The sequence below is a fragment of the Cyprinodon tularosa genome, unplaced genomic scaffold (genome assembly GCF_016077235.1).
Source record: "Cyprinodon tularosa strain WSP-4 unplaced genomic scaffold, ASM1607723v1 ctg118, whole genome shotgun sequence".
Taxonomy (NCBI): domain Eukaryota; kingdom Metazoa; phylum Chordata; class Actinopteri; order Cyprinodontiformes; family Cyprinodontidae; genus Cyprinodon; species Cyprinodon tularosa.
The window spans coordinates 138,633-150,791 of NW_024037981.1; the positions used below are offsets into that span (position 1 = coordinate 138,633).

The window sequence follows — 12,159 nt, forward strand, 5'->3', positions numbered from 1 at the left end:
TTTAATGTTCTTTCAAGGCTTAGTTGAAGTGATAAAAGCATAATTTCAGGCATCAACATGTTTTTATGGAAAAGATCTGGCATAAAAGAAAAAGAAGTGCAGTATCACATTTAATCTGAATAACTGGAATGAGTAGAGTTTCCCTAAACACATGATATATGGTTTCAACTTCTACATTTCTTAAAATAGTCTTTAACACATACTTTTTTACTGATTTCCAAGGGAAAACCCAGCTGTGTTGCCTGATGTGATGTGGCAGGTCATGTAGTTTTCATAAGGAATATATAAAGAGTGTAATCTGAGGACAAATACAAGTTTAGACTCACAAAATCGAACAGAAATCTACTAAGACAGAACAATGGCGTGAAATCATTTCAGCGAAAATGTGTGTAGTTCCTGATTATTTTAGCTGGTCTCAGTTTTTCTATGGGAAATATGGCTTACCACCCATAGCGCCACTCTGTTAGGAGGCGGCCAGGGCATTTAGAAAAAAAAAGTTTTAGGGTTTTTTTTGCTGCATTTTTGGTTTTCAGATAATGTTGAATGTTGTTCCCTCTGTTGGGAACTGTAATAAAACATGTATCTGATTTACAGATTCCTATTCCTCAATAAATGATAAAGGACTATTTAGACATTTTTACTGTGAAAATCTCTGGTTTGAAAACTTAAATATTCAAACTGTTTTTATCTGAGCTGAATTAGTGTACACATTTTTTTCATTAAGTCTTACCTTTTCCCAATAATATAACTAATATCTTGCAACATTTTTTTTGTTAATCATCTTAAACCAAAGTCCAAATACAAATATATAAAACAAAGCTCTACGGTTTTATAAATGTTCTATACCTTTTAAAAGGAAGTCAGTGGCTAATCTCTAAAGCTGGGAAGTAGAGGAAAAAAATTCTCACAATTCCAAATATTTTTAAATTAAACTGTGACAATTTCTCTTTAAAGTACACAACAAAACTCCCTGAATCTGTTAGCTCATCTTTTTAACAATCTAAAACCTTTAAGCTTACTTGAACCACCCCATCATATAAGGAGATGTTAAATCTTCCTTTTTTTCCAGGGCTAGAACCTCTGATTATTGAAGACTTATATATTCATCACATTGTTTTGACTCTGCTGTTGTCTGAGTTTAATTTTAGCCTTTCCATGCTCAGACTAAGATAAGTTCCTGTGATGAACATTTGAAAGAAACATGTCACCTCGATGGAGAAGATGACAGGGAATCAGCTGCTAAGAGGGGAAGTAAAACTGACAACACGTTGTTTCCTCTTGCATAAAAACACACAGCAGTCTGCACCACATCAGATTTACTCTTCTTCTTTCCTTTTTGCTTTTTTTTTTTTTTTTTTTTTACACCATCTGTGGTGAAACCGACACAGAAAGCTTCTCCCACTTCAAGCTCTGATGCGTTTCTGGTCCCAGTTTAAATTCAGTAATAACAGACATAAATAACACAATAAAACTGCCTTTCTTTAGTATAATTCAGTGCCACTGCGGGAGCAGCTATCTGTAACTGTGACGTTAAGTACCTGCCAGCTCTTCATGAAATAAAGAGGAACATGTATGTCTAATTTTTTTTAAACAAAGCAAAGAGTCCAGGAGCACCGCTGCCATCGCCACCCATCCGACCCGGAGCAGATCTCAGTCCCTACGAGCTGATGATCTGTCCGGACCAGGTCTCATGTTTGGTCCCCGGGTTGAGGTGTATGATCTTCACCTCCACGGCCTGCACCTTAATGTTCTTAGGAGGCACTCGGCACACCTTGTATGTGACCTCGTCTCCCTCAACAGGGACGTACTCCCCTTCAATACTGGAACACAGACAAAAAGAAGCAGAGGAGTTTTTGTTTTCCTTTAAGAAGTATGTTCAGAGTGAAAAAACAAATCATACAACATTTGAAACTCTCACATTCACATGAAGGGCTGTTTTTTTTATACATATTTATTAAGGTGTATGCATGGTGCATTCAATTCATACAGGAAGTTTTGAATTGTTTAGATCCATCTAGCAAAATCAAACAGGTTGGTTCCTGAGATGCAAACTTTCTGGAAATTCAAAGGAGTTCAGATACAGTCCAACACTTATTCCTATAAAACATGCAAATGCTGCAAGAATAACAGGTGATTTTCACCTATAATTCAGTTTTTATATCTCTATAACCCAGTAGTAAAGTACAGTCTCTTCATATGGGTCTGTTCCTTTCCTGCTTAAATCCATAGAACAGAGAGGAGCTGTTGCTCTTGCTTGTGTTTCTGAAACTGTTTCCATTCCCAGAGCAAGTGTTTCCCACAGTGATGCTAAATTTGATTGTTTTTGTAGAGCTCCTAGTTGAATTTCTTGAAGGTTTGATGGAGCCAAATTACTCTGATCAAAATCCTTGATATTTGGAAGAGGATTAGGCGAACTATAAAAGAAGTCTCCTAATAAAGTAAGTCAGAATCCTAACTTTATTTCACATTTCTGTCTTTTTCCCACAGACTTCTGACTTTAATGGGCATCTAGGGGCCACTTACCCCTTAACACTAGATGTCCCAGAGATTTTCAGTTTTCCTGCAAGCCCCCCTCCCCTCTGCAAGTTTGTGTATTCACTCTGCCTTGCTAACTGTCCCTATTGTAATGCAAATAACCTGTGATATGACCAGCCCTTCTACATTAAGACTGGATAAAGGCTGAAACAAACTGGCATCAAGACCATGTTCCAAGCACTTTTCAGTACCTGCCCCTGCAACATCATACCTTTTTACAGGAATATATTTATATGTCATATCTAAATCTTTTATGTAGGCAAACCTATTGAACAACCAGATATCATAGCGGTCCTAGTTCCTGAGCTGAGAACAAGTCATAACCATGCTTTTCCAACAAGGCAAGGCAGAGCCTATTTCTATTGTCCATTCACCAACAGACTCATTTATATTGCAAAGCTCACTATATGAAAGAAAGAATAATTGTATTTTGTCTTGTCTCGCCTTTTTATGTCATTTAATCTTAGAGAATGACAAACAGTATGCCTTTAGTATTGGAGTAACATTTATGTCACAAAAGGAACAGCCGTAGTCTCTTCATCTCACAATGCTGTCTCATGTGTTCTTCCTTTATTGCCTTTTCTTGCATACAAATGTTACGAAGTTCATTTGCAAGTAGCAGAATTAAGTTTGGTGGACTCTCTTTGGTCCCTGTGCACGGCTTGTACAACACATGCTCGTCTGTTGCAGCCAAGCTTGTACGCCAAGCCAAGCTTGAAATCTCAATAACTCTGAGTCGATCTGCTGGGCCTATTTATTCTGGGAGCTAGACTTCCCACCCACAACCTTTACATTTCCACCTGCCGCCAGATTGGAATTTGAGCTGGAAACGGGTTTCCAGCACAAAACTGGCTTTCCGCTGGAAATCGTGAGCGGATGATGTTTGCTTGTTTGCCCTCTAGTAAATAGGGCCGATGGTCATTGTTGTATAAATATTCTTGTCAGCTGATGGAGATGTTTTCATTGTACAGATCAGTTGGGGGGACTGGAGCCCAATTCCCACCCCAAACAGCTCAATTTTGAAAAACAACAGACAAAAGGTATAGCCTCAGAAAGTTTTTTTTATTTCAGATAAAGAAAAACAGTCTACATATGGATAAAGCACTAAATATAATGTGGAAAAATGTAAAATGCAATTGTCCCATCTAGCAGTTTCCACATTCCCATGATGAGCCTTTCCTACATTTGCCACAGGTAAATTTGCCGCAGTGGACACAACGTTCAGTACTTCTGTTGTTATTGCAGAGTATGCGCACCTGGCATTGAGTCTTTTTCTGCTGGGAAACTCTCATCTCACGACGTAGCTGTTTTTGCTCTTCCTCTTGTGTCTTTTCCTGCAGGAGCCTGTTTTTGAGTTCCTCTGAAAGCTCCAGCATGAACAGTCGACAACTTTCTTTGGATCCTGTACACGCTGTGTACAAAACATGTGCATTTGTGGTGGCCATGTCAAGCAGGTTATAAAACACAGCCATAGGCCACCTCCGTGTTCCTGCACGCACAGAGTAGTTGCGCAGTTTCTGGTCCATAATATCAACACCACATTTGAGATGGTTGTAATCAACCACAGTGTTTGGTTTTGGTTTTTGAATGTCCACAATTTCCACTCTGTGATGCATGGTACTCAGAAGACAGACAGATTTCTTTTTTTTTTTGTCGCATACACCGTCAGCAAGGCACTTCCAGATTTGAACACCTGTGTGGAGTGCAACTGGCACCCCGAGGTTTCCTTTGCAGTTGCTGGTAGCTCCCGACGAATTTTGTTGATGGTGCCAAGCAGAGTTGTATTTCGCTGAAGGAGCCTGTTAGCCAAAGACAGAGAGGTGAAGAAATTGTCCATAGCTACAGTCCTTCCCTTTTCCAAAAATGGTTCCATCAATTTCAGAACAATGTTCTCTGATAACCTCTCTCCTTTTGGACGAGTGGGATCCTTTCCCAAGTAAGGGATGGCATTACACATGTATTTTGTGTCCAGATCTGCTGCAATCCAAAACTTGATTCCAAACTTGTCAGGCTTGGATGCAATGTACTGCAAAAAGGGGCACCGAACCTTGGACGGAAACAGCTGCTCATCCACAGTAACATGCTGTCCTGGACTGTAGGACGACACACAGTTCTGAACAAACCGCATCCAGATGTCAGAAATTGCTGCAAATTTGTCATTGTGTATGCGTTCCTTGCGGGTGTCCTTGTTGTCAAAATGAAGGTACCGTCTTATTTCAAAAAAACGGTTACGAGGCATTATGGGTTTGATATCTGCGTTTCCGAATTTATTGGCCCACATGTGTCGCATGGGACCAATGTAACCCATGGCAGCCCTTCGAAAAAGGATTGCGAGGAAAGCCATCAGCTCATAGACACTCATCTGCCAGCTGGGTTTGTTCTGCGGGCCTCGTGGACTGTGCAGTCTCTGATGGTCAGCAACATGTTCATATCCAACAAACACAGGAAGCTGCGAAGGCGGCTTGTGATTTTGCGTTTCGCAGAATCTGTTGGCCCTCCTGATCCATTGAAGGCAGTCTGTGGGGTTTCAGGAACAGAAAAGTCTTCAACTTTCCAGTGGGACCAAACAGTGCCATCTTTAGCCTTCTCTGTGGATCCAGGCATTGTGCCAACATCAGCAGTTTTTTGTTTTTTGCAAGGAGGGGAGTTGCCGCGCACTGTGTCTTCCTCTTCATCTGATGTAGTCTGGCATGCTCTGAAGATTCGTAGTCTGGCATGCTCTGAAGCATGGCTAAAGCCTCTTGAGCGTTCATCCTTCATGGTCGCCTTGGTTGTGCCATGTTGAATTCCGGGTGAATTCTGAGTCTGTGTGCTGTGCCTGCTCTATTTATCCCCACAGAAATTCTGTAAATTACTCAACTCCTTGAAAAAGCTCATTTACAACACAAAGGGAGGCAACTTTAACAAAGAAACCCCAGCACACCAGCTGAAGTCACCAAACCACATTCCTACATTTGCATTTGATTTGAAAATGGAGCACCAGAGGAGAGCCGTTAACACCTTTGGGGGGATACTTGATACAAACTAGGTGCAGACTAAAGTCTGCACTTTGGGACTTCTAGTGTTAAACAGTCATCTTAATTCAACATTTCCGCCATAACGTTAGTTGTCCTCCTGCACAGCACATATTTCTGTCTTTGAAGCTGGTTGTTTCCAGCCTCAGAATTATGAGAAATCTGACTTTTTCTTTCTCAGATAATTCTTTTTATATGTAACCCCTGGGGTAATTAAGGGTTTTCAGTATCTTATTCAACCAAATGCAAATATAGTTATTTACCATATTTAGTTTAAGGCATGAAGGGAGAGGAAAACATTGTTATTGGTTTTGATTACTGTCAGTTAACCAATCCTACTGCTGTTGCTGCTTCCCACTAGAAGGAGCTAAGCTAATGTGTGAATTGTTTCCCAAATACCACAAAGCAGGCTTAGATCGAAGGTAACTGGATCTCATTATCACAATCCATCCAGACTAATTGGTTTTAATCAGTTTAAACTCAGAGGTCTGCATTTCTGAGCCATATGTCTGAATAATAAAACAGAACGCCTTCTGGACCTCGAAATGGTCCCTGAATTAAACACAGTAAGAAACTGTTTATTCATGCAACTGATGTTAAGTCTCTCTGATAATCATAATCATGATTTAGGATCTTTTTCTTTTGGAATTCTCGCCCAAAGTGGAGAAAAACTCCTGATCCCGGTTATAGTTTTTATCACCACGACAACCATTATTCATTGAGGATCATTGAAGATCCTGATTTTGCTGCTTAAAGCGCACAATCTAAAATGTTTTCACAAAAGATTTTACAGGATATGGAAATTTAAACACATCATTAAAGTAAATCAGCTGCAACAGTGATTTGACTCATTTTAATGAAATTACAATATACTGCAGAATGAATGTGCAGATTATGCACATATTTAGTTTAAACAGAAATCAGCTCAGAGAAGAGCTGATTTACTCCCAGCTGTGTATAATGTGCCATCTGCAGTTTAATTAACAAAGCAGGATTGTTAGTTTGCTGTGTTAAGAGTTGTTGCTACTTACTCTGAGATGTGAACAAAGATGTCTTCTCCACCGTGACACGGTTGGATGAAGCCATGGCCTTGTGATCTGGAAAAGTTCTTACATACGCCCTTAAAAACTGGACCAGACTGAGCACGGACCGTACTGCAGACAAAATGAAGACATGAAAAGACAGAGAGAACCATTAAATTAATGATGATAATTTAAACCTTCAGTATTCATGCAATGCTTAATAATAGAGCTTATATATACTGTGTGTGTATATATATATATATATATATATATATATATATATATATATATATATATATATATATATATATATATATATATATATATATATATATATATATATAAGGTATTCATGTCAGTGTATTTTTTTAAGGATTTTATTCTTTCCTGTTCTGTTACAGCTGCAATCTAATCTTTTTCTTATTGCCAGTAGTGATATCCAGTTGAACCACTAAAAAAAGACGAAAACTTTTAAATTTCTGGAAAATTCTATGGGAAATGCAGGAATCGATTGAGAGGGAAAAAACAGAAAGATCCGTCTAGGAAAAAACATTTAACTGGTGGCCTTTAACCTGCAGTGAAAGTTACTGGAACAATGTGCCTCACTATGAAGAAAATGTTGCTCATCAACAGGCAGGGCTGGATCCACATAATAAAAACATATGAGAGCCCAGTAGGTTTAAAGGGATCAACATTCAGGGGTTTATATAATAAACAATCCTACAGATGAATTAGTTTTGTGGCAAAATGCTTCACAGGCAAACCTATTAAAGCTTTAAAATGGATTTAAATCAGTAATGTTTTTATGTGCAAACTGATGCTGTTTGTTTAAAGCTAAAGGGAGAAACAGTTTAAGCAACTTTGCCTGAATCTAAACTTCAGGACTTTCAGCACAGTTCTTATTAAGGCTGCAAACTACAGGAAGTGAGTTCCCTATATATAAGGCAGACAGTGAGGATATGATCATATATCAGCTTGAAGCAGCAGCTTAGACGTACGCTGAGTAGGTGCGGTTGCGTTTGGTCGGCAGCGGGCTGGGCAGGTCCCGGGGAAGCGGGGGCTCCCTCCCTTCTGGCCACACCCTGTTCCCATCCTTTGGGAAAGGGAAGGAGAGGTTGAGGGGGGTGCTGGGGGAGCGCAGCGGCGTTCCGGAGGGTGACGTGAGGCTTGGGTCGGCCATGTCAAGTGTGATGAAGGGATGCAGGGAGTGAGGAAGACGATGAGAACTGTCACCACTGTCTGTCCTCTGCTGTGTCTGTGATTGAGACGTCCACCACACTGGAGGTCAGCTCTGCCGATTCAGCTCCTTCAACAAGATTTACTGTGAGGAGAAAGAAAGACGAGAGACCAAGAGGACATTAAGGGCCTTTTATACTTAGATGTCATGGGAGACGGAGAATCTTTAAATAAAACAAATAAGAAAATAAATAAAATAAAAAAAATTACATCAGTATTCCTACACCTCTTTATAAAAATAGTGAATGTATTATGTCTTCTTTTTACATGTTAGACCAGTTTAGAGCGCAGTTACAATAATTAGCCATAAGCCAGTTGTGGTAAAACAGAAAATGTGTCCAAGAATCTGCTCTGGTCAAAGAAAATCAATATTTACCTTTTTCTTCACCACATTTTGGAAGAAAACTAACAATGACCATGCTTAAAGTGTGCTTATATCTTAGATTGGCCTAGTCAAAGTCTAGAGCTAAGTCCATGAGGATTCGCTGCAACACTAGAAAAACAGCTGTTCATAAATTATCATTGTCATCTGGCTGATTTTATGCCGTATTCACCAGAAGAATAGACCACCATAATGATCTATTGAGTTTATTATGTGTTTATCTTGTGTGTGGTATCATTGTACAGCACTGTGCACTTCATTCTGAACTTTTGAAATGAGCAAGTGTCAAAAATGTTTATACCACAATCCGTTTGAGATGCTGACACAGAGTGTGATGTTTTGATGACAGCAAAACCAGTTTGTTTGATACCACAAGACAAACCACTGACAAAAACAATCTATTGCACTCAGTCTACACCAACGTTTGCTATAGCGTATTAGAGCTTTTCTGGAGGCAAAATAAAAGGTTTTCTACCAGGATGTCTTATTTATATGCATGGCAATGTGTGTATTGGAGTCATCACAGCTTTTACACAAATTATGCTGATTGTAATAAGGAAGGAGGCGGTTAGAATGGCAGCTTCATTGGCAACAGTGATAAAGATGCAAAAAGATTTATAAGAAATACATCTTTTCACTGCAGTAGCATGATCTCACGTGGAGCAGTTCATAAATAAACAAACTTTAATTTTCATATATTTATTTAGAGAAGGAAATAAGCAATGTTTTATTCAAAATCTCTTGAAATTAAGGATATATCCTGGTGATCCAGGAAACAGTTCTCCTTAAAGGTTCAGTGGATAAACTCCACGTGTTCATGCTTTAGCTGCAAGGACAGAAAAATATTTTATTTTTTCTAAGCTATTCTATCTTCCTGCTCAATATATGTATGCATTAGTGGCCAGAGGCTGAAATAAATATATGTCTCTTTGTATTTCAACATCATTTAAAGGTTTAATAAAGTAATAATCCATCCATTATCTGACACGCTTGTCCTGAGTGGGACAGGACAAACAACCACACTCACACCTAAGGACAATTTAGACAAGTCAATTAACCTAACAGTCATATTTTTGGACTGTGGGAGGAAGCCGGAGTACCCAGGAAGAACCCATGCATGCCAAGGGAGAACATGTAAACTCCATGCAGAAAGACCCCGGGCCAGGAATCAAACACAGAACCCTCTTGCTGCAAGGCAGCCGTGCTAACCACTGCGACACTGAGCAACCCTAAAGTAATAATATCAACTAATAATACTTTATTTGTTTATAAAGGCTTGTTGTTTTTTTGGAAATTCTAGATTGTTTTCATCAATCCACTCCCCAGGCTTTTTTGTTCTCAGATGTGAACTAACTGATAAACTAAATAAATCTCTCTCTGTGACACCGCCAGCTGCAAACCTCGACGGTGTTTGGATTTTATAGTTAGTTGTGAAACATGATTGTTGTACAGCATTTTTTTCAGAATTGAATTTCATTGCGCTTCACCTGCCAGAGGGGATTATTATAATAAAAGCTACATTTTCAAAGCGATATGTGTCTATTTATCTATTATGAAACCCGAGTGAGAAAGAAATAGATTAAATTGAATTGCAGGTTAGCAGATTAATAGTAATTACTAGTAATATTAATAATAACATTAATAATATTACAATGAAAAAAATCATGCAACTGCTTTCGGCATTTACTTAATCATATTTAGTTACTTTAAGACAATTGTTTTATGTCCTACTCTGCTAACATGAAACAATCGTGTTAAAGTAACTAAATATAATTAAGCAAATGCCAAAAGCAGTTGCATTAATTGTTTTCAGTGTAATAATAATAATAATAATTATTATTATTATTATCATAAAGCGCATCTGCTGTCTGTGATTGAGCCTCTTCAGAAAGTCATGATAGAGACTCTTAGAGGCAAAATCAAAGCCAAAATTCATGTTAGATTGAAAAAGTGACTCCAAATCTAGTCCAGATATGAGGAAATGAACCATCTCTCCCACTCGGACTGATCAGATGATCTCCTCTCAGTTCCTCCATAGATTCTCCCACTGATTCATTTTAAGCCATGATGCCATTCTGCGGGACAAACAGCTTACGCCTTTCTGAGCGTGCCTCTGACGCTCTTTACGCCAACTGCATATGCATTGATGCTCGCGGACGGTGTGACGTAAGAACAGCTGCAGAGTGGTGCGTTCGTGACGTCAGGGATCTGTTCCTAAATGACAAATTGTATATGGCTTACTATCCCTGCAGGACTGCAACCAGAAAATTATTACTAGAGCCATATTTCTAGATAGATCTGCAGCAAAGCAGACTAATAAAAGCCTTCATGAATAAATAAATAAAGCAACCATTTTTTATTCCTTCCCCCGTAAAATCCACAGCATATGTGCATTTTTAATTGCATGCAAGCTGCATTGAGTTCGGTGCATATTTTTCTTCCTGGTGGTCAGTTGCACTTTCTGCAAAACACAATCTCCCTCTAATCTGAGTTTCTCTGGATTGTAATTATATAAACTGTGTGAACAGCAATAATTGGAGCATCTGAGCGCAATCAGACAATAGAAAGTCAAACAAAAACAGAGTAAAGGGTCGCTTCTTTAAAACACGCTTAGAACGAGTAGGGGTGAGCTGCAGCAGTTATAAAATAAACACATCAGATGATAAAGTGTTAATTAAATAATTGTTCCGATCTATAAACACAGAGATCAACCCTGATGATTGAGCAAGCCCCCCCTCCCCTGCCCTTAAATAAAAATATGATCACTTACTTTCGGCATGGGTGCTGGAAGAGGCAGAGGAAGATCAGATCGCGTGTTTTTTATGTCGAAGTGGAGCAATGAAATAAATAAATGGAGTAAATCGGCGCAGATCGCACCGGAAACCCCTCTAGTGACGCCCCTGTGATGGAGGGTCTGCGCAGCTGCAAGAGATTCCGATGGCGTGATGGGACTTGTTGGTGAAAGTGACTTTGGTCATCCCCCCCCATCACCACCTGACCTGCATCCGCAGATAGAGCCCAGTTTGGCTGGCTGAGGGGGGTATCTGCAGACATATGATCTATTTAATTATTCATCCAGCCAGCAATTATTCAGATGATCAATCAGACAATGAGGTCACAGCGTTAGATTCAGCAGCCAAAGTGTGCGAATCAGAGATTGATTTAGTTCATCAGAGCAATCGGTGGTTTTAATTAGATATTAGAGGTGGAGGTTTTGACAGTTTGCCCATGAAACACAATGTTCTGCTTTTCTGATTTCACAATAAACAGAAGTGGATCAGAAAAGAACAGGGTGACGGTGAGAACACAAACCATGTGGGACTGTGTCCGTCACAGCCCCCTCCTACCTCACACCTCCTCCCTGGACTCAGTCTGAAGGTGGAGACCAGGGTGTTCACCATGAATCCCATAAAATCAGATTCCTGTGACGTCATCTTAAGTTAAATCTGAGAATTTCCATTTTTCTGTAGATTTTTCTTAGAATTTCCTCTGGTCAGATAAAAAATATTCACAAAGTCCCCAATGCCAGAGAGCATCTTAGGTTAGAAATGTTAAAGCAGAAACAGAGAGAGCTGCTTGGCTGGTCATGGGCGGTTCTAGACAGGGGCCAACGGGGACCGGTGCCCCTGTAGATCATGTCCTGGCCCGTATTGTGGCCCCTGTACTGAAGACATAATACTCAAAGAAATTCTAATGATGATATGTGATGGAACAGACTGATTATTTTTCATTTCACTTTTTTCTTTACAAATTCTGTTTTACTAATTATTTAAAAACAATAAGGTGATAGCTTCAGTGGTATTTAGATAGAATCCTAGTTTTTATCTGTGAAATGTTTTTTTCAGAAAAAATAAAAAAAACTAACATTTTTAGCTCTATTGAGTTGTAATTCAGATTTGATAGAAAACAGTATTTTTAACTTGAATTAAGTCAAAAATATGTAAAATTCCTAAATTATGAATTTATATTG

General features: G+C 39.1%; 1 protein-coding gene across 1 annotated transcript; it reads right to left on the reverse strand.

The window, feature by feature from the left end:
• Positions 1-438: 438 nt before the first annotated feature.
• On the reverse strand, positions 439-11,139 carry csdc2b (cold shock domain containing C2, RNA binding b). The gene is made up of 4 exons (XM_038309220.1): positions 10,960-11,139; positions 7,570-7,892; positions 6,581-6,703; positions 439-1,820 (listed from the first exon to the last, which is right to left on the reverse strand). The coding sequence occupies exons 2-4, from the start codon at positions 7,749-7,751 to the stop codon at positions 1,658-1,660; spliced, it is 468 nt and encodes a 155-aa protein (XP_038165148.1). The 5' UTR covers positions 7,752-7,892; positions 10,960-11,139; the 3' UTR covers positions 439-1,657.
• Between the last annotated feature and the right edge of the window lie 1,020 nt (positions 11,140-12,159).